A 22,874-nucleotide genomic window follows, 5' to 3' on the forward strand; every position below is an offset into this window, starting at 1 on the left:
AGGAAAGCGGAACGCAAGTGGAGAAAAACTAAACTCCAAATTGACTATGACCTCTACAAACAGTGTCTTTGTAATTTTAACCAAGAGTTAGTGAGAGCTAGACAGCAACACTTTTCTGAAATCATCAGTAAGAACCTCAACAACACTCGTGCTCTTTGCTGTTGTTGACAAGCTTACACCTCCAGACCCCAATCAGATAGATCCAGAACTCATAACAGCTGACAAATGCAATGAGTTTGCCTGTTATTTTAGTGAAAAAATGCAATTCATGAGATCAAATGTCAGCATAAATCAAAATACAGAATGATCTCACATATGAAGCCACCCAGAGAAAACTCTATTAACTTGTCAAAATTTGATACAGTTCACCAAAAAACTGTTCAGCAATTGAAACCATCAACGAGTTGTCTCGACTCAATACCATCTGACTCTTTCAAAACTGTTTTGAAGTCAGTGCTACCTGATTTGCACCAAATAATCAATTGCTCACTTCAGTCTGCTGAGTTTCCCAAAGCTCTTAAAGTAGCTGCTGTTAAGCCTCTTCGAGAAAACAGAGCACTGGACGATTCAAGCTAGCTATAGACCCATCTCAAATCTCCTGTTCATAGCCAAGATTCTTGAGAAAGTTATTTTTAATCAACTCAGCAATTTCTTGTATTTAAACTGACTTTTTGACAGATTTCAATCAGGTTTCCGAATTTATCACCGTACAGAATCTACCTTTGTCAAAGTGCTAAATGATATAAGGTTGAAAGATGTCAATTTTGGTCTTGTTGGATCTCAGCGCGGCTATTGATATGGGAGATCACAATATACTGCTAAACAGGTTGGAAACGTGGGTAGGACTGAATGGAACGGTCCTTAAATGTCTTAGGTCGTACTTGGTGGAAAAGAGCTACTTTGTGAACATTGGGGTGCTCGGTCTCAGCAAATGGCAATGACCTATGGTGTCCCTCAAGGGTCAGTTCTTGGACCTCTCCTGTTCTCCATTTCTATGCAGATGACACAGATATTTAGCAGTGTCTCCGGATTACTACACTTCAATTGAGGTATTGTGCCACTGTCTAAATCAGATAAATAACTGGATGAGCCAAAATGTTCTTCAACTAAATCACAACAAAACTGAGAGAATTGTTTTTGGCAATAAAGAAAAGAGAATAGCTATTAGTAAACACCTGGACTCTCTATCTTTAAAAACCAAAGACCAAGTTCGAAACCTTGATGTTCTGATTGATTCCGACATGACTTTCAACATTCAAATAAAACCAATCACAAAAACTACCTTGTACCATCTGAAGAACATATCTAGAATGAAGTCTTGTATGTGTCAAGCAGACCAGGAAAAGGTCATCCATGCTTTTATCTCAAGTAGACTTGACTACTGGAATGGTCTTCGAACTGGACTCCCAAAAAAGAGTGTTAAACAGCTGCAGCTTGCATTCTGACCAAAACAAAGTGGTCAGGCCATATAACTTCAATCCTAGAGTCCTTCCACTGGCTTCCAGTCAGCTTTGGAATAGATTTTTAAAGTTCTCCTACTGGTCTAGAAATCACTAAATGATTTAGGTCCTGAATACAGGAAAGTGATGCTAATGGAATACAAACCCAGTAGAGCTCTGAGATCGAGTGATTCAGGTCAAATAGTGGAGCAAAGAGTCCAAAGCAAACATTGTGAAGCAGCATTTCACTATTATGCTGCACACAAATGTAATAAGTTGCAACAAGAGCTGAGGTCAGCCCCAAGTGTAAATGTTTTTAAATCCAGGCTCTTCTTTTTTTCTCATGCTTTTTAGAACATATACACTTTTTGATCATCACTTGCACTGTATGCGGTTTAACTTTTTTTCATGTTTTGTTTGTCATTTTTATTGTTTTTATCCCATTTTAAATGTTTTATCCCTTTGTTTTCAAATGCCTTTAATCATGTAAAGCACATTGAGTTACCTCATGTATGAAGTGTGCTATACAAGTAAATTTGGTTTTGCTTTGCTAAGGCAGCGTCTTTGGCGCATACAAGTGGAGGCTCCATCACAGGCAAAGGAAAGGGACTTGGCTTTGTGATGCTGTCCCTGACGGAGCCATAACACTACCTGGCTTTGATCTACACCTCGTGGACTGTGTCGTGGAGTTATCAGGAAAAACAAAGGGTGGGATATGCTTTTATATCACAGAAAATTGTGCATGGTTTTAAACTGTAAGCCATTCCACTCACCGTGTGAGTTTGTGCTTTTACTTGTGGGTGTTTCCATTCTTTGGCAAATTAACACAACCACACCACAGCTAGTGCTCGCCAAACAAGCAAACAAATTGGGAAAAAAGAAAAACACCCAGACCAACCCCCTCATTAATCTGAGAGACTATAACAAAGCTAAATTTAACCACAAACTCAGTAAATACAAACAGCACATCTACTGTCGTGTAAAAATAACATTTTAGACGACTGCTGGATGACAGTAAATCATGTATACCTTGCCATACCACATGCAGCCCTGGGCTCCTCTGATCATTGCTTCTTCTACTTAACACCTACATACAGGCAAGTACTTAAATGTGCAAAGCCTTTGGATAAATTAGGGAAAAAGTGAACCAACAAAGCAAAAATAGAACTTCAAAGCTGTTTAGCCTGCACACACTGGAGTATCTTCAGGCTGGAATACACAGACAACGGTACATCCTATATCAATTTGTGTGAAGAGGTCTATGTACCAACAAAGTCCATCTTTCCATCCATCCATTTTCTGAGCTTCTTAGCCTCATGAGGGATGCAGGAGTGCTGGAGCCAATCCCAGCTGTCATCGGGCAGGAGGCAGGGTATACCCTGACCTGGTTGCTAGCCAATTGCAGAGCATATGGACACAGACAACAGTGGCACTTACAATCGTAATTATGGGCAATTTATAGTCTTCAATTAATGCATGTTTCTGGGATGTGGGAGGAAACCAGAGTGCCAGGTGAAGTATGTCTTATGCCCATATTTAGTCTTGACTACATATTTCCTCATGTCCTCAGCTCTAGCTAGATGTGTCCTTGAGCGCATCTCTGCACGTAGGCTAACCTTGATGAACTGCATACTGGACACTTTGTAATAATCCATTGCCAGCTCGAACCGGTTGAGACAGAAACTCTTTGTTTACGTGGAAAGCCCTGAACTCACGCCACAGGTTTGATACCACCAATGGTCCGCCCTTCTGACATGATAAAGGATGTGTGCTTTCTCTGTACCTTCGCACTTCTGATCTGCTCTCTACAGCCATTGTCTGTAACTCATCAGAGCCCAGAATATTATGTAAGTAAATTCTTCGAAGAAACTGTTCATCATCTCCAGCCTTTATTTGGATAACCAATATTCTCAGTATCAGAAATTAAACGAGCACACGGAGGAAAAAAGCATCCTCCAACACAGGAGAACACCCATCCATGCACGGGGTGAATATGCAAAGTCCAAACAGGTGCGGCCGGGTATTGAACCTCGGTCCTCAGAACTGCGAGGCCAACGCTCCACAACTACTCCACCATACCACTCCAACAAAGTGATTTTGCATATTCAATAACAATAAACCGTGGTTCACGGCCCGACTTAAACAACTTCACCAGGCTCAAGAGGTCGCATATTTTTGTGGGAAGCCAGATCGGCTTAAAGTACATCCAAAAAATAATAAAATTTAAAAAGCCACATTGGCTCTTTGGAGCTGTCACATAGAACACCAGACACCTTCCACCAACGGTTCCACCCCGCTTGGACCCGTTTCTTCACTTCCTTACCACACTCTCCTTTGCTCTGTATTGTTGACCATAAGTATCTGAAGTCGTCCACCCTTGCTATGGCTTCTCCCTGAAGCTTCACTCTTCCCCCACCGCCCCTCTCATTCATGCACATATACTCTGTTTTACTTCAGCTAATCTTAATTCCTCTCCTTTCCAGTGTGTGCCTCACCTGCTGTGTCCTGCCTGTCAAGAAGGTGTAGATCTACCAGGAGATGGCAAGAGAGACGGTGAGTTGGAGAAGTTTGGAGGAGAGGTGTTCAGGGATGATTGAGTTGAACTGTTGAGCTGAAGTCCACGAACAGGATCCTTGCATAGGTAACCTCGCTGAAAAAATGTTCAAGGATGAAGTGCAGACCCACGTTGACGGTATCATCCGCAGACCTGCTAGTTCGATAGGCAAACTACAGTGGGTTCAGTTGGGTACCTGGGACGCTCTTGAGGTGCTCCAGCACAAGGTGTGCAAAGAACTTCATGACCACAGATGTTAAGGCAACAGGCCTGCAGTCATTAAGACCTGAGACTATGGCTTTTTGGGGTAGCAGTATAATGGTGGAACATTTTAAGCAGGTTGGTACTTCACACTTTTGTAGAGATCTGTTGAAGATCTTTGTGAAGATAGGAGCAAGTTGGTCTGCGCAGACTTTGACGTCAGTCACACCAATCAACATCTGATTCGCTGATTAAAGAGAAATAATATTATTTTACACTTCTTTGGCAAAACAGATAATAATAAAGATCAGCAAAAAGAAAGAGGTATTTTTCAATACTTACGCTTCACAGAAAATATGAGCTTTTAACAAAGAAACATTTTCTAATTTTACTACTCACTCCCCTTCAGAACAGATGTCGTCCCGGACATTGAACTAAAAAATATCCTTCAATCATTCACATTTTTTTTTACATATACATATATCATATGGACCACGTACAATCAAGGCTAAAGCACTCAATTGTTTCATTAACAGTCCAGACTGTATGCAAGGTGTACATGTATGAAACAAGTCAACTTGTTAAACAGTCCATACATGTTCTCCATAGTTCTTAGCTTGACACAAAGTCCCTGAGTACAGAAGCATGTTGTGGCATTGGACACATCACAGAGTCCAGGATCGTGAAGTGTCGGTGTATAGTTTATGTATGTATCCTGTACCCATGAATGTTGTGTGTTGTACTCAGGTCAACGTAAAGTCAAAGAGAATTGAAGTGTGTGGTTGCACTCAACTCATCATAGAGTCCATGAGTGGGGAATGCCTGTATGTAGGGAGTGTGTGTATGTATCAGCCACAGTCCATGAATGTTGTGTGTAGTGTGTGTATGTAAACAGTGTATATATATGTACAGGGGAATAGGGGCAAGGAGTTTGGGGGTATTCTCCATTCAGAACCCGGGGATGGCAGACTGGTAGTTGAAGGTATGCTGTGCAGGTATCCACGTACTCGTCGGCATCACTCCATAGGGCAGAGCCACTGGACGGTAACAGTACATGATGTTACCTGGATGTCCAGCACTACAACAGGCTGGCTGGCCCTGCCTTTTGTTTGTGAAGACCCTCGAAGGTCATCTCTTTCTGACTAGTTGCTGGTAGTGCTGTGCTGCTTCGTTGTTGTCGCTTGGAAGAGATCATGGCATCACCAGCATTCTTTATTCGTTGACTGGCTCATCTTTAATCTGCATCTCCTCCTGATATGATCTCATACCTCCATTGAGCATGTTCTAGATCTCAGTCTCCTGCTGCTGAGGTAGGTCTTGCTGTTGAGGTTCAGCATCATTGACATTCTGTTCGTCGACAGGTTACAGCACAAGAAACGACTGGGTCTGTTGGCACACAGTGGTATCCATAGTTGTCATCATCGCTCTCCTCATCCTCTTTATTTGCTGTTGTGTCACTACTTGCCTGAGCCTTAGTCTTCTTTTTACGTTTAGTCAGGGTTAGCTGGGTTTCCAAGGGCAAGTTATCACATGTTATCAGTTAAGTTATCACATGGCAACAGAACATTACGGTGTAGAACCCTACTTGTTCTCCTTTACCTTGCTCTGGCAGTACCTCATATATCGGCATGTCCTCTCCCACTTGGTGGATAACTTTGTATATACAATCTTCCCAGTGGTTTCACAGTTTCCCAGTTCCTCCTCTGGGGGTCAAATTCCTTACAAGGGTTCTGTCACCCTTGTACACCACAGAACCTCCCACTTTGTTGTCATAGTTTTGTTTGTTTCTCTCTGCACTTTTCTTTGTATTCTTAAATGTTATGTCATCTGCCTTATGCATCTGTGCTTTCCATGTTTTCATGTATTCCTTGTGATCAGCAGTCCCTGTTTCAGGGGTCAAGCCAAACAGCAGGTCAACATTCCAAATAGGAGATAAAAAGGTGAAAATCTGGTAACTTCACTTCTCGTGCAATTATATGCAAACATGAGTTTATTCAGTGATTTTTTTCCAGTTGGACTTTTGTTTGTCAGTGAGTTTTCAGCAATTGTAGAAAGATTCTATTCATCCTCTCAACTTGCACATTTCCCTGAGGGTGATACGGTGTTGTTCCTTCAATTGGCTGTGTTGTGACAATGGGAATGAGGGGAGCTCTTGTTTTTCTGCAGGGTTTTTCTGTTTAAAGCAGGCACTGCATCGAGACATATAGATCTTAACTTATTGCTGCATTTACGGCCAGAGATCGCGAATGAGTGATGATGAGCGTTCCACACCCTGAAGGCCCATGTCATCATGAAGTTGTCTCAGTACTGTTATTTTATATTTTTCTGGGAGGACAAGTTGTGTTCTGGTGACAGTCTTTTGGTACAGTATGCCGGCTACATCCAAACGGAGTTTGTCCCACTGTATGAGTGGGAGACGTTTGCTCTTTGCGCTGATTGACTTCAGCTAATGTCCAGCCGGTCTTTGATCTGACTGTTTGTGTGGTTTAATACAGGGCCAATATTTGGAACCTCCCTTTGTGCCTGGCAGATCTCAGTTCTTGAAAATGCCATAGGTGGTTCTTCATCTGTTCTTGCACATTCAGGAGCAATCACGCACCATGTTCTTTCAGAGTCTTTTGTTTCTACAGCTTGCACGGTAGCTTGGACCGGGGGGGTATTCCTCTGTTCAGTACTTCATCATTTCCTCTACCTCACAAGGTATTCATGACAGACCATCAGCATCACCATTCTCTTTGGCTTAGCAATATTTAATGGTCAGGTGGAAGTCTGCCAGCTCAGCAACCCACCTCGTGACTGTGGCATTCAGCTTGGCTGTGGATAATGCATCGGTGAGTGGGTTGTCATCGGTGTATACTGAGCTGGTGGAATTCATCAAATAATAACGGAATCGCTCGGTCAGAGCCCACTTTAAGGCCAGAAACTATTTTTCCAGAGTGAAGATGGTAATTCTTTTCTGCCTTTAACAACGTTCGAGATGCATAGGCTATGACATATTACATCTTCACAAAGATCTTCAACAGATCTCTACAATTGTGTGAAGTACTTGTTTCAAACGTTCCACCATTATCCCAGTCCCCCAAAAACACAGCAGTCACAGGTCTTAATGACTACAGGGCTGTTGCCTTGACATCTGTGGTCATGAAGTCCTTTGAACACCTTGTGCTGGACCACCTCAAGAGCATCACAGGTCCCCAACTGGACCCAATGCAGTTTGCCTATCGAGCTAGGAGGTCTGCGGATGATGCCGTCAACATGGGTCTGCACTTCATCCTTGAACATCTTGTCAGCGAGGGTACCTATGCAAGGATCCTATTCGTGGACTTCAGCTCTGCGTTTAACACCATCATCCCTGAACTCCTTCTCCTCCAAAATTCTCCAGTCTTTGTTCCCATCTCCCAAGGGAGCGACAACTTCCTGACAGGCAGGACACAGCAGGTGAGTCTGGGGGACACCACCTCATCCACATTAGCACCCGGGCACCCCAGGATTGTGTCCTCTTCCCTCTGCACTTCTCGCTCTACACGAATGACTGCACCTCATGGCATCCAACTATCAAACTCCTGAAGTTCACAGATGACACCACGGTCACCGGCCTCATCAAAGACTGCAACATGTCTGCATATCAACAGGAAGTGGCGAGACTGGAGCTTTGGTGTGGCGGGCGTTGAACACTCTAAAAGACTGTAGAGATGATTATGGACTTCAGGAGGCATCCTTCACCTCAGCTGCCCCTGGCCAAATGGTCTTGTGTCAACCATCGAGACCTTCAAGTTCTTGGGAATTACAGTTTCAGAGGACCTGAAGTGGGAGACGAAGATCAATTCCATCCTCAAAAAAGACCAGAAAAGGATGTACCTCTTGCAGCATTTGAGGAAGCATGGCCTGTCACAAGAGCGAATGAGACGGTTCTACACAACAATCATCCAATCAGTACTGTGTACCTCCATCACAGTCTGGTTTGGGGCCACTACAAAAAAAGACAAACTCGGACTGGAACGGACCATCAAAACCACTGAACAGAGTGTCGGCACCACTCTACCCACTATTGAGGACTTGCAGCCAACGTGAACAACGTCCAGAGCAGGCAGGATCCTTTTCAATCCTCCAGATCCTGGCCACCAGCTCTTCCAGGTCCTTCCGTCGGGAAAGCTCTACAGATGTATGAAAGTCAAAACTAGCAGGCATTCAAACTATTTTTTCCGTCTGGCAATTAAGTCATTAAATTCTTGATCAGCGAACCTACTATTTTTCTCCCTTGTGCCATTGTTAGGACACTCACTCATATCCTGTTGGTCTAATCAGTATTAGTATTAGTAATATATTTTGTGGACTGTTGCACGATTTGTCACTTTAAACTACTCCCTTTGCACAATTGTTATTGCACTGGTCTATAACGGGAACTGCGAATGGATAAAGGCACTCTGTACAAGCTTAACACAATGTGGGACGTTAACACCCTTATGTCTTGCCTGTTCTAAATGAAGATTTTACATCTTGCACGACTCTTATAAGGAATAGTTCCGAAAAACAGAAATGTCTCTTGTTCTTTGTTCCTATTGTAGTACCGGGGCAGCACCGACTGACGCAGAAAAATTCCTTGTGTGTTTTTACACACTTGGACAATAAAGCTGATTCTGATTCTGACATAGCTTTCCCTCTTGTTCCTGGTACAATACTGCACCGAGTCCTTGGTTGGAAGCATCTGTGTGCAAGATGAATGATTTGTTGAGGTCTGGAAATCCAAGGATGGGGGGCTCAACCAGACAATCAATCAATCTTTCCAAAACCTACTGGTGGGCACCAGTCCAAGTGATTGGCTTGTTTGAAGGAATTCCTCTGTGCTTACATTTTTTCCGTCTCTCCTTTTGTTACTACTTTCCTGTGTCGCAGGTTCCGCTTCAAGCAGTGCATACAGAGGTCCAGGAATACAGGAGAACTCACTTCTGTATTGACGGTAATTACTGAGAAGGCCGATTACTGCTCTACACTCACCCACAGTTTTTGGTCACTTCTCCTTTAGGTCCCTCACAGTCACTTCAGTCACTATCAGCAGGGTCCATTTTACTGACATCAGTGGGACAATCTGACCCAGGTAGCAGACCTGGCGTTTAAACATCTCGCACAAACTGGGCTTCAGCTTGTTGCCGTGTTGACGGACTCGTTGCAGCATAGCTCTCACATCTTCCACGTGGTCCTGGAATGACCTACTAAAAACCAGGGTATCATCTAAATACGGGATGCATATTTCATCTCTCAATCCTTCCAGGCATTCCTCCATGCAGCGCTGGAAAGCTGCTGGAGCATTCATCAGGCCAAACGGGATGCGGATCCATTCATAGAGACCGCAAGGTGTAACAAAAGCTGTCACAGGTATGCTTTCTTTGTGCATGAAGCCCTGATGGTGAATTGGACTTCTGGACCCACTCCTGTGCAATGAGGTCATGCAAGTAATCTTTCATTTCTCTATACAGCGGTTTAGGCACAGACAGGTACGTTTTTGCCACAGGTTCAGTGTCTTTCAAAGAAATGCTAAGTTGTAGCATTGCAATGCACCCTGTATCATCATCTGTTTTTGAAAATGAAGCAGACACCTCTCTCAACAGCTTGTGAACAACCTCTCTCTCTGGCTCACTGAGGTGCCTCAAAGTGACTGGTGGGTTCCATTGGTCAGTTTTTTTTCCTCAAGTCGAACGTAGCTCAAAGAAATGGGAGGTGGAGGTCAAGCACCAGCTAATGTGGAGGCAAGATACAGAGTTTAAATGTTTTGGGCACTTCCATTGACAGTTCTTCCGGCCAACACTATGTCGTGAGATGTGGGATTTTGTACACTTACAATGATAGAGGGCCTTGTGTCATCATTTACTTTGATGACAGTGTCACAGATTTCAGGTGCCTCTCTCCACCGGGGGTTCACATCAGCCTTGAAGATCAGCGTGGTATCTTCATGCAGGGTCTGCATCTGAACACGGCACTCTACTTTGACAGACATGTTTCGGAAAATGGAGCCGTTCCTTCTTTGTTCTAACAGTGTACTCGCTTCTCTTCCACACTAACTTGCTGTACGAAGGGTTGTGCTTGGTCTGGTTCAAGATTGAGAAATGCTGTTTTTACCATTTATCTTTGACTTTCATTGTCAGTGGCATTGTATTGTTTTATTTCATTGTCTATGATCAGATCAAAAACATTAGATCCATTGATTGGTTGGCCAAGATTGTCACCCTTCATGACAAGAGTAAGGATTTTCACTAAAGTGGTGGGAGCTTCCTCTCAAGCTTAATGAATGGTTACCTCCACCCAGCCCAAATACGCCATTTTCTCTCCATTGGCTGGTACAATGTCTAAAGGGCCCGCTCTGTCCATGAGTTTTGTGTCTGGCAGGTGCATTTCCTTCCATACCCCATCAATAATTGTCACTTGAGAACCAGAGTCCCACAAAGCTTGACCCCCTTGACCTTGAATGTGACAATAAATCAGACACTTTTTACTAACCAGCGGAGCTACTTGGGGGTTTCTTTCTCTTTGTGATGCAGTGTGCACAGGCATACATGAGGGGCGAGAGCGGTTATCTTTGTTCACTTTCCAATTATTAATTCGACAAAATTTAGATGAGTAAAAAGCCATTATACATTTAGCACATTGCCTCAACCCCTGAAACTGTTTTTGACAGTGTAGACAGTGTTGGGAAATTACTTGGTTACTGTTCCCTCCAAACTGTCTCTGTTGTGCCCTCATGCGACATCCTGCTAGGTAGTGTTCACTGATACCACAGCCAAAACAATGTGTGCAGAAATCATCTGTTCCTCATTGTTGGTAGTTAAAACACTTCTTCAATTTCAAACCTGCCTCAGTCCCTTGTGAAGTGAACAGGATTTTCTGTCTTAGGTCAAGGGTTCGGATTAGAAAGTTCTTTGGTGTTTCTGTGATTCCCTAGACTCCAGAGGTCAGCTGCTTGTAAAGCTCCGTGGCACTTTTCTCTTGATAATGGGATCAGAGGAGTCTTCTGAGGATGGGAAGAGTTAGATTGACCTTCCCCACTAAATAGCTACAAAGTTGCATGCTGGGAATAATTGCTCGTATTATTGCATCGACAATTTCAAGTTCTGGAACCCATTTACTTAGGCCATGTTCTATTTAACAGGCTTAACTTGAAAAAGTCAGAGGATCTTTCTGCCCGGCTCTCCGATTTGGCCAGATATTTTAAGATCTTTGTGCCACATGACAAGGAGGAAATTGTTGTGTGTGCTCTGTGTTAGCATGCTAGGGCTGGCAGTTTGAATTTCTCTGTTTTCGGTCTCTTTGTCATCCTGTTTGGCAGCCAACTGAAGTTGCAAAGTCTCAATCTCCTTCCGTAATCTTTCCTCTCCTTCCTGTTTGTTTCTGTTTTAGAGCAGCGGCTCTGCGAAGATTAACTATTTTGTTCTGAAGTCCAATCAAATCAGCCATTCCATTATCCTCCAGCTCTTTAAGTTCCTCCCACCGTATGTAGTCTGAAATAATTTGATGAGAGCTCTTCGACTTTTACCAGTCACAAGTTCTAGATCTTTTCCTGCAAAGACAAAAAAAGTCACATATTTCAGCCAATGTTTCCCAAGGCAGATCACAAAGCTCTCTTATTATCTCAACCTGTACTTTTTCTGCCTCTGACGATGATGAAGCCATCTTTATACAGTGTGGTGGTGAATGGTGCGCTGCGATGCCTTTTCACCTTTGGAACCTGAGACCAGCTCCCCTGGTTTGTCGAAATACCTCAGCTTGTTTCCCCCATGGTTCACTGATAGTCAGGACACCACTGTTGCTGGTTCGCCACGCTGCTGATGATGGTAGTTTAGAAGAGACCTGTGACAGCCAGTGACTTCTTCAACAGGAAGGGGTGCATCCACACTGCACATACTCTGGACGAGCCCCCTGCAGAAGGAGCAAAATGATGAGAATTGAGTTCACTTTGCAATGTCCCAGTCTTCCGAACACAATGTGCACTGAAGAGATGACACCCGCGGATGCTCTGTCAACGACTGAGAGAGCAAAATTGATGATCAAGCCATCAGTCACACCAGTTGACATCTGATTCACTGATGAAAGAGAAATAATATTCATTTCCACTTCTTTGGCATAACAGAAAATAATAAAGATCATCAAAAAGAAAAAAAGTTCTTTTCAAAACTTTAGCTTCACAGAAAAGATTAAGAGAAAAAAAACATTCTTTACACAAAGAAACATTCTAATTTCACTACAACAGCACCGGTAAAGCAGATTCTTAGCCAGAAAAGAATAGGAAAGCACAGAGGCTTGAATTGAATGTGGGGACTTTGAATGTTGGGACTATGACAGGAAGCTCTCGGTAATTCTTTGACATGATGATTAGGAGAAATGTTGATTTATTGGGTGTCCAGGAGGCCAGGTGGAAAGGGACTCAGGCTAGAAGCTACGGGGCAGGGTTTAAATAATTTTACTATGTTGTAGATGAGAAGAGAAATGAAGTCGGGGTTATTATAAAGAGAAAAGTTAGCTAAAAAAGCCTTGGATGTGAAAAGAGTAACAGATTGAGTAATGGGCTCAAACTTAGAATTGAGAGTATGTATGTCATTAGGGGCCACGCCCCTTGGTAAGGTGTGACCGAGAGGTGAAAGAGAAATCCTGGACAGAGCTAGATGGAGTACAGGGAGTCCTCAGTCTACAACCGAGATCCGTTTTTACACTAGCAACATAACTCGAATTTTGCCGTAAATCGGATTTCACTGTGAAAGTCAAAATTTACAATGACCACTGGAATTGGCTTCAGCATTCTCGGAAACTTGTGAGGATAAGCAGCTCAGAAAATGGATGGGTGTTGGTACTTCACATAAAAGAACTCAAATACATTGAAATGAAAAATATAAGATCCTTCACTTACATTACTGCGAGAGGTAGATGTCGAAGAATGAAGAGAGGCTGCGCTTAGCTATTGCTAAGGAAGCATGTGCAGGTAGCCGTTGTTAGCGGTAAATTCCTTCTCAGGGTCCTTGCCATTCTGCTCTTTCAAAGTTAGGAAAATACGTTGTGCGTTGTCCCTGAATGACCATTAGGCTGGTATTAAGCCTACATGGATTCTGATCCTCAATCCATAACATAAGTAATATTTCCATTTCTGCAAAGATCGAAGAACGTTGCGCCTGTGTTTTTTTTTTTTTTTCTTCCAGAAAAAAGTTGCTTCATGAACACTGTAGGGGCGAAACCCTTCATGTGCGCTACAATATTGGCTTTGTATTTAATAATAATTGCCACAGTCATCCGACTGAAGCCCAAGTGTTTACCGATGTCAGTGTTATTCCTTTGTCCGATCTTTTTATGATGTTAAGCTTCGTTTCCATGGTCATTACTTTTCTTTCGGCTGGACCAGCATTGTTAAAAAAAAAAGCTTTTTTCTTTTGGGCCATAATGTGTAAAAAGGTGGGCAAAAAAGGCAAATATATTCCCAGCACACGAACACAGATAAGAAATATGCATGAGCTAAACAGAAATACTATTGTGCTGGGGCCAAAATGGCGGACAAGACATCTTCTTCTTTTCCTTTCGGCTTGTCCCGTTAGGGGTTGCCACAGCGTGTCATCTTTTGCCATCTTAGCCTATCTCCTGCATGTTCCTCTCTTACCCCAACTCCTCTCATGTCTTCCCTCACCACATCCATAAACCTTCTCTTTGGTCTTCCTCTCGCCCTTATGCCTGGCAGCTCCATCCTCAGCACCCTACCACCAATATACTCACTCTCTCGCCTCTGAACATGTCCAAACCATCGAAGTCTGCTCTCTCGAACCTTGTCAGCAAAACATCCAACTTTGGCTGTCCCTCTAATGAGCTCATTTCTAATCCTATCCAACTTGGTCACTCTGAGCGAGAACCTCAACATTTTCATTTCTGCCACCTCTAGTTCTGCTTCCTGTTGTTTCTTCAGTGCCACCGTCTCTAATCCGTACATCATGGCCGGGCTCACCACTGTTTTGTAAACTTTGCCCTTCATCCAAGCAGAGACTCTTCTGTCACATAACACACCAGACACCTTTCGCCAGCTGTTCCAACCTGCTTGGACCCGTTTCTTCACTTCCTTACCACACTCACCATTCCTCTGGATTGTTGACCCCAAAATATTTGAAGTCGTCCACCCTCGCTATCTCTTCTCCCTGTAGCCTCACTTTTCCCCCTCCACTTTTCTCATTCACGCACATATATTCTGTTTTACTTCGGCTAATCTTCATGCCTCTCCTTTCCAGTGCATGTCTCCATCTTTCTAATTGTTCCTCTGCATGCTCCCTGCTTTCACTGCATATCACAATATCATCTGCGAACATAATGGTCCAAGGGGATTCCAGTCTAACCTCATCTGTCAGCCTATCCATTGCCACTGCAAACAGGAAGGGGCTCAGAGCTGATCCCTGATGCAGTCCCACCTCCACCTTAAATTCTTCTGTCACACCTAAGGCACACCTCACCATTGTTCTGCTGCCATCGTACATGTCCTGTACTATTTTAACATACTTCTCTGCCACACCAGACTTACGCATGCAGTACCACAGTTCCTCTCTTGGTACTCTGTCATAGGCTTTTTCTAGATCCACAAAGACACAATGTAGTTCCTTCTGACCTTCTCTGTCCTTTTCCACTAGCATCCTCAAGGCAAATAATGCATCTGTGGTACTCTTTCTAGGCATGAAACCCATACTGTTGCTTGCAGATACTTACTTCTGTCCTGTGTCTAGCCTCCATGAGTCTTTCCCATAACTTCATTGTGTGGCTCATCAACGTTATTCCTCTATAATTCCCTCAGCTCTGAACATCTCCTTTGTTCTTAAAACTAGAAGTAGAACACTTTTCCTCCATTCTTCAGGCATCTTTTCGCCCTCTAGTATTCTGTTGAATAAGTTGGTCAAAAACTCCACAGCCATCTCTCCAAATTGCTTCCATACCTCTACCGGTATGTCGAAATGTTTTAAGTCGAGACCGTTATTACCCAAGGACTCCCTGTGCTCCCAGGATGCCCTACAAGAACAGAGGAAGAAGCATGCAGGCGAATTAGGTCTTTTGCAGACAATGTAAGAAAATTACTGGCTATAAGATAGTGGTAGAGGAGAGTGTGGCTCGACAACATAGGATGGTGGTGTGTAAGATGACTCTTGTGGTGTGGAAATGGAAAATGTACGTTTCATATTAATATTCCTTATTTTAATTGATACAAGCTTCACATGCTTTGTTTCATATTGTGATGACTAGCTGTATTACACTATGCTCTGCATCCTAGTAGTTGTAGTTGTGACTACGAGATGTTTATCGATCAAGATAAATTGAGTGAAGCTGGATGAAGATAATTGTTTCGATTGCCTCTCTGTCCGTCTGATTTCAATATTACAAAAGTATTTCTTGTCTGGGCTTGAGTAAGGGGTGACAACTCGTAACATTTGTACGTTTTGCTCTCTGCAAAGATTTTTTACCCTTGCAATAAAAAAAAAAAAAAGAAAAAAAATTGCTTCCAAATTTATTCAGTCAGAAAAAGATTGGCAAAACAGTTTGTGTCAGACTTGGGATGCTTCGATTGTTCGACACTCCAGGAGACCCCAGAAGTCATTGATCATCCAGGACCAATGCATGAGTCCTGCCTCCACCCAAAGAATTAAGTACAGGGTAGCTCTGGATGTCAGCTATTTCCTCAGGGATCCAAATGGACCAGTTGTCCCCCAAGCAAAGAATTACAGCAAAAAAAAAAATAAAAAAAGTTAATTCCTCAAAAATCAGAGCATTTCATATGGTGTATTCTATTTGAAAGATTATTGCCTTTGGATTAAGTGGTATTGATAATTGCTCTCCCCACATTCCATTGGTAAGGTCTGAGTCCGTAAAGTCCAAGATGTAAAGTGTCCAGGTTTGAGTCTGATGTGATTAGAGGTCTGAGTCCGACAGTCAGGGATTTGTGTCCCCAGGTTTGAGTCCATTTATCAGGGGTTTATGTCCCCTACAATCTCAAAGATGTTCGAAAATTGTAAAAGAAAAAAAAGCGCTTCTCAAGTATTTGTAGATGGGAAGTGCCAAGAGTAAAATAAATACATGAATAAAATAATTCCTGGTGTATACGTCACTTGGGTTGTTTCAAAAAGTGAAAAAAGTTGATGCTTTAGAAGAAATTGAGAAAAATTCTATCCATCCATCCCCCCATCCATCCATTTTGTACCGCTTATTCTAGGTTAGGTTGCAGGGGCAGTAGCTTTAGCAGAGACGCACAAACTTCCCTTTCCCCAGCCACTTCATCCAGTTCTTCCGGGGGATCCTGAGGCATTCCCAGGCCAGCCAAGAGACGTAGTTTCTCCAGCGTGTCCTGGGTTCTCCCCTGGGTCTCCTTCCGGTGAGATATGCCTTGAACACCTCACCAGGGAGATGTCTAGGAGGCATCCGAATCAGATGCCCCAGCCACCTCATATGGCTCTTCTCAATGTGCTCTACTCTGAGCCCCTCCCAGATGACAGAGGTTCTTGCTCTATCTCTAAGGGAGAGCCCAGACACCCTGTGGAGGAAACTCTTTTCGGCTGCTTGTATCCAGGATCTTGTTTTTTAGGTCATGACCCACAGGGTTAAGGTTTAACCTAACCCTAACCCTAATTTGGGGTTAGTTTGGAACCAATTGGCATTTAAAAAGGAAGGAGGTGGCATGCATAATTGGATACTCAAAATTTTAATATATAGGAAAGTGAACTAGGAAACAAAGACAATTTCATGAAAAATTTTACTTTATTAGAAAGTACACAAGGGACATTGAACACTTGATCTCACACTTTCAGAAGGAAGGACCGTGCATTTCTTCTCCCAGATTCGACCGGGAGATGCTCAGTCCCTCTCACCTTAAACCATATCCCATCCTAACCATAACCCTCTTCTTTTTATGTATTTATTTCCTATCCCTCAACCCACCCTAACCCTAATCAGTGGAATTAAAACACATTTAGAAGGTAAAAAATTGAAAGAAATTTAAAAAAATAACATATTTTTTAAAAACTATAAAAAATACTAAAAAAATATATACATGTACTAGAAAGTACATAATTCAAAACCATTAAAATATGTTCAATAAAACCAAGACTATAAAATAATTTAAAAAAAAAACACAAAAGTACTACAAAGTACTCCAAGTAAACAAAGTACTATAACCTAACTCACTTCAGGTCAATGAAATGGTTTCAACAATATTAAAACACTAAAAAACTACATCAATACTACAAAGTACACAAAGTACTACAAAAAATACACATAGCTCTACAACTTACATCACTTTAGGACAATTACAAATGTTCAACAAATTTAAAACCATAATAACATTAAAAAACTACAAATATATCATAAACCATGTAAATTAATACAAAGTACACAAAGTACTACAATTTCAATGACTTAAAAACAATTAAATAGGTTCAATAAAACCAAAACAACAAAAATATACAAAAAAACACCAAAATACTTCAAAGTACACAAAAAGTACGATAACAACATAAATAGTACAATTGGCCATTGAAGCTGATTCTGATTCTGTTGTCCAGGTTTTTGCTTCAGTGACCAAAAAAGCTGCATTCCACTTGGCCAAAATGCTAAATGTTTGGAAATATCATTGACTGTTGGATTTAGATGTGAATAGTGACAAAAGGGTCCTGTGTCACAACAAGAGCAACTGCCTCCTCCCCTCATTGCCTTGGCTTGCAGAATGTACTTGTCAACTCATAGACAACAAAGCACTCCTGAACAAGACTCGAGGAGGTTGAGGCCGGGCGTGACCTACGACAAAAATGAGTTTGACACCCCTGGGCTAGACAATGGATCAGAGACTGACACACACATGCACACGCACGCACGCACGCACACGCACACACACACACATCCAGCATTGCTGTTTCTTTTTACAGTAATCCCTCCGTACTTTACGCTTCATCTATTGTCGCTTCAGTGCATCAAGGTTTTTTTGAACCCCCCCCCCCCAAAAAAAAGCCAGATTGGCTTACTGGACGTACTATGTAACTTTAAGAAGCAAAAAAAAAAAAAAAAAAAAAAAAAAAAAGCAGATCGGCTCTTTGGAGGTGATTCATCGAAGCCCCACCCAACAACCCTCTCTCTCCCTCCCCCCTCCCTCACTCTCCACCATTTTCTACAGTTAGTGTGTAAGTGGCAACCACTCGAGTTCAACGTTCCTCCAAACCACTGTGGTTGATCTTTAAGCTGCTCCCGAAGCACCCAAGCATGAGAGGATGATGCGAAATGAGACAGTTGTTCAAATTGGAAGCTGCGTTCGCTTCCGTGGATTGCAGAAAAACGGCAAAAGTCAAACTTTTGGATATGATCAAAGATGGCAGAAGTTATGCTTTTGTGGTGCCAGAATTGCGTGAATGAATCAGCGGCACACTAAATAAAGAATGATGTGGTAAACATCTGTAAAACCGCTTCAATAACTTTTTAATAAGGAAGCGAAATGTGTGATGATGAACCTCAAGTTGAAATGAGGGATTCACCCCCTTGAGGAAGAATCTTTTCAGCAGGCAAAGTTTATCTTGAAAAATTTAAAGAGTACGACAATATGTACGACCTGCCAGGTTTAGCAATTGTGTTGATGAGGTTGGATTAAATTGATTAATTGAATATAAAATTGTCTATTTTCTCTGATTTTGCTTTTAATGCTCTTTTGGTATGCTGAGTATGCTTAAATTGACTCGCGTTTAGTTTTGTTTGCGTACGGTTGCTTTGTTTGTTGACTCACGGTTGCTTTATTTATCACATTTGCTGTGTTACGTTTCGGACTGTCCAAAGGAAATAAAAAGAGGATTCATGGAGAAGTCGCCAGAACGGGCCAGAGATGGTGATCATTTTAGCACACCCCATTTCAAACATGGCAACTGTTAGAGAAAAAATGAAAAAAAGTGCAACAAGGACGTGGCCACAACACTACCGCCTTCTTCTGGTAAAATATAAAATGTTTTTTTTTCATGAGTATTTTATACAGAAGTCAACTGTGCAGGTGGGGCGCAAGTCACAGATTTTTTTTTTAACAGAGGCTGTGGGACAGCAGAAGTTTGAACACAGGCCACAATTAGCCCCCTGGTTGGAGTTTGGATATGCCTGTTTTAAAGGAACTGATTCAGTACAATCAAAAGCAAAGCAAATTTATTTGTACAATTTATTTCATAAAGGAGGTAACTCAATGTGCTTTACATGATGAAAAGTATTTCAAAACAAAGAGATAAAACATTTAAAGCAGGATAAAAACAATAAAAAATGACAACAAAATATATATATTTAAATAATCAATTAAAACCACGTACAGTGCAATAAATGTGATTAAAAAGTGGAAATACTCTAAAAAGCATGACAAAAAATAACTTTACAACCGGGATTTGCAAACATTCACACTTGTAGCTGACCTCACCTCTGGTGGCAACTTATTCCATTTGTGTGCACCATAATAGCTAAATGCTGCTTCACCATGGACTCTGGCCTCCACTATTTGACTTCAGTCGATCTCAGAGCTCTACTGGGTTTTTATTCCGTAAGCAATTCTTTCATATATACAGGACATAAATATAGTGATTTGTAAATCAGACGCAGAACTTTCAAATCTATTCTAAAACTGACTGGAACCCAGTGCAAGGACTTTAGGTTTGGAGTTAGATACTCTGACCGCTTTGTTCTGGTTAAAAGTTCATCAACTGTCTCAGTATTCACAGTCTGTGGCACATCCACAGTCTCCATAAACTTTGTGGCAGTACTCTTATTTATGTACCTTTTCCTAATAGAGATCAAAGTTGGTCTGAATTTTTGGAAGAATCTGTAATTCGAAAAATACAGAAAAATGGTCAGAAATAGCCATGTCCTTAATGTCAACCGATAGAATTTCAACATCCTTAGAGATGACCAGGTCTAAAATGAGACCTTGAGTGTGAGTTGGACTTTTAATATGTTGAGACAGGTCAAATGAGTCTAGCACTCTGTTGACCCATGTTTCATTTTTGCACATGGTACATTCGGGCCTCTTTTCCAGTTTAGCGACTTGGCATTTGGCATTATTGACCAGTGGTGTACATTTTCAGATAACCTGGAACCCTGCTTGGTTAACAGAGGGCTAGTATGGTAGAAAGTTATTTGGATGTTTTTTCCATGTTACTGTCAACATGAATGTTAAACTCCCCTGTTATGACAAAATAGTTGTACTCGGTACAAATAACTGAAAGCTGTTCCGAAAAATCCTCCATAAATTTTCCATTGTACCTTAGAGGTCTATAAATTATTAAAATGATAATCTTTGGGTCACCTTTAACTAAAAAAAAAAAAAAACACATATTCAAAAGAGCTGAAATCACCAAGTATAATTTCTTTACATTGAAATAATGATTTAAAAAAATAACAGCAATACCACCACCATTTTTCCCTGTTCGACCTTTGTTCATAAAATTAATATCTGCTGTTGTTTGCCTCATTTAAAATCCTATTACAGCTACTTTCAGTTAACCACGTTTCATTTAAGAACAAAAAGTCCAGATCACAAGTTGTAATGATGTCATGAATCAACATTGATTTGTTACCCAGTGACCTTATATTAAAAAGAGCAAGTCTCGCAGAGATAGCTGGAGACAATGGTTTGATAAACTCATTTTATCCTCACTAAGTTGGAAGTTCTACTTTTTTGGTGCCATATCTTTTTGACCAACTTTCTGTCCCTTGTAATTACAGGGATGAAAAATGCCTGATATCCATAGGGATCTGAGTTATTCTGGAAAAGACCTGGTAAATATCAGTCAGATTTACAGATAGTCTTCATGGGTGGAGGAGGAGCCTTTCGCTTCTTAGTGGACGGTGGTTTCAGGCAAGGACGGATGGAAGGAAGATCTTGGCGTGTTCGGGGCTGGACTCCATCATTGACAATAGTCTTCATCCTGTCCATCAGACCCAACATTGCATTCAGGCTGGGAGAGGATACTCTGGATTGTATGGTTGTAGTCATAGATGGGAGATTCTGAGGTATGGATGGCTCCACTGGGGCAGGAAGAGGTGTGGAAGATTTAAAGTACTGGAACATTCCATTTGTCATTTGCTCCTCTGATTGTTTGAATGGCCCAAATAAATCTGTGTGGACTTATCTCTTGTTCCTCCGATTGTTTGGGAATAACACGATGCTTTCGTCCTTTATTTTTGTAAACATTTTCTTTACAGGGCGGTGAATGACGCATACAGTAGAAAATGTTGTCAGCCAATAACTTAACCCCTTGGCCCAGACTTTTTTCCCCAAGATCTACTTTTCAAGCAGCCAGCCTCTCGCGAGCTACCAACGACGACAGGAGGAATGATGATGCTCCCAAACTGTTTTAAGATTAATGTTATGTTGCCTCCTATATTTAAAATACAGAATTAGCTTTTTGTGTGCTGTATTGTCTGTGCTTTTATCCTGGATCAGGCTGTGCCAACGTGGAATTTTAAAATTACACACCATCTCATCGTGCATTTTCTCCTTGGGCTTCAGACCAGACCTTTTCCACTCAGAAAAGAAAAAATCTTGTCCATGATAATACACATTGATGGGCTGCGTAAGTACTGTAACATTTCTAATTATGAGTGTATGTCCTTAAGAGGGGGGGGGGTGGGTGTGTGTAAGTTAAACTAAGAAAAGAGAGTATGACGTAGCAGCGGTCGCTGTTAGAGATAGTTCCGTATACTGCCTAAAAGAAACAAGTGGCTTTTTTTCATTTTTTACAGTATGCATGTGAATTGTGCCATTGGATGTAACAACCAGTTATCCCTCACTCATTGAATCACATTACAAAATGCCACAAACTAAATGATATACTTACATCACAAACAACATGCATTACTTGGAGAGTATAAATTGCCCTTAGGTGTGATTCGGAGATTAGAAGAAACTTTTTAGCAGAACTTTAGAAGATTTTAGAACAAACAAAGCAATTACAATATGGGCTGAGAATGCATCTCATCTGCAGTACTGTTTTTCATGCACCATTTGGGAATTATTTGAACACCAGAACCTCCAGGAACACACACACACTTTACTGTCTTACATCAAAAACTGTATAGACATTGTTACAGTAAATAGACTGATCCGGGTTTTCCCCAACGCTGGATAACCCGAGAGACGAAGCCACGCCTGAGACGCCGCAACACAGCCTTCCTGTCAGAGGACAAGGCACAGTACTCCGCTAGAGCAGAGTGGGCAAGGCGGCTTACAAAAGAAATATTGAAGAATGCTTCACAGAAAACAAAAAAAAAGATGTGGGAGAGATTACAACACATCACAAACTACAACAGTAAGAACAAGATGTGTGCCAGAAACACAGACGCCTCGCTGGTAGAGGAACTAAACAATTTCCTAGCCCGTTATGAGATGGACAGATCAAACCCAGGCTCAACCACCTCCCAGCAGGAGCACAATGACGCTTCAAGAACATGAAGTGAGAGGTGTGGTCAGGACTGTAAACACCAGGAAAGCTGCTGTCCCAGACGGAGTGCCGGGGAAGGTACTATAAACCTGTGCTGATCAGCTGACGGGTGTTTTCACGAAAATCTTCAATAGATCCCTGCAACAATCAACCATTCCCTCCTGCCTGAAAACTGCAACAATCATCCCCATCCCAAAAAAATCAGCCATTGACAGTCTAAATGATTACAGCCCTGTT

General features: G+C 41.9%; 1 protein-coding gene across 2 annotated transcripts in view; it reads left to right on the top strand.

The window, feature by feature from the left end:
- Window positions 1–22,874, top strand: part of LOC133505172 (T-box transcription factor TBX2b-like) — an 89,315-nt gene that overhangs the window by 23,951 nt on the left and 42,490 nt on the right. Inside the window, exons 8-10 of one of the 2 annotated variants that reach the window (XM_061828172.1) lie at window positions 1,995–2,147; window positions 3,923–3,992; window positions 20,920–21,362. In XM_061828172.1, coding sequence (XP_061684156.1) covers window positions 1,995–2,147; window positions 3,923–3,992; window positions 20,920–20,953 — 257 coding nt within the window. In that variant the 3' untranslated portion in view covers window positions 20,954–21,362. Of the gene's footprint in view, window positions 1–1,994; window positions 2,148–3,922; window positions 3,993–20,919; window positions 21,363–22,874 lie in introns of those variants that run through there. The other variant, XM_061828171.1, reaches the window with a different exon arrangement.

This window comes from Syngnathoides biaculeatus, chromosome 8, assembly GCF_019802595.1.
Source record: "Syngnathoides biaculeatus isolate LvHL_M chromosome 8, ASM1980259v1, whole genome shotgun sequence".
Taxonomy (NCBI): Eukaryota; Metazoa; Chordata; class Actinopteri; order Syngnathiformes; family Syngnathidae; genus Syngnathoides; species Syngnathoides biaculeatus.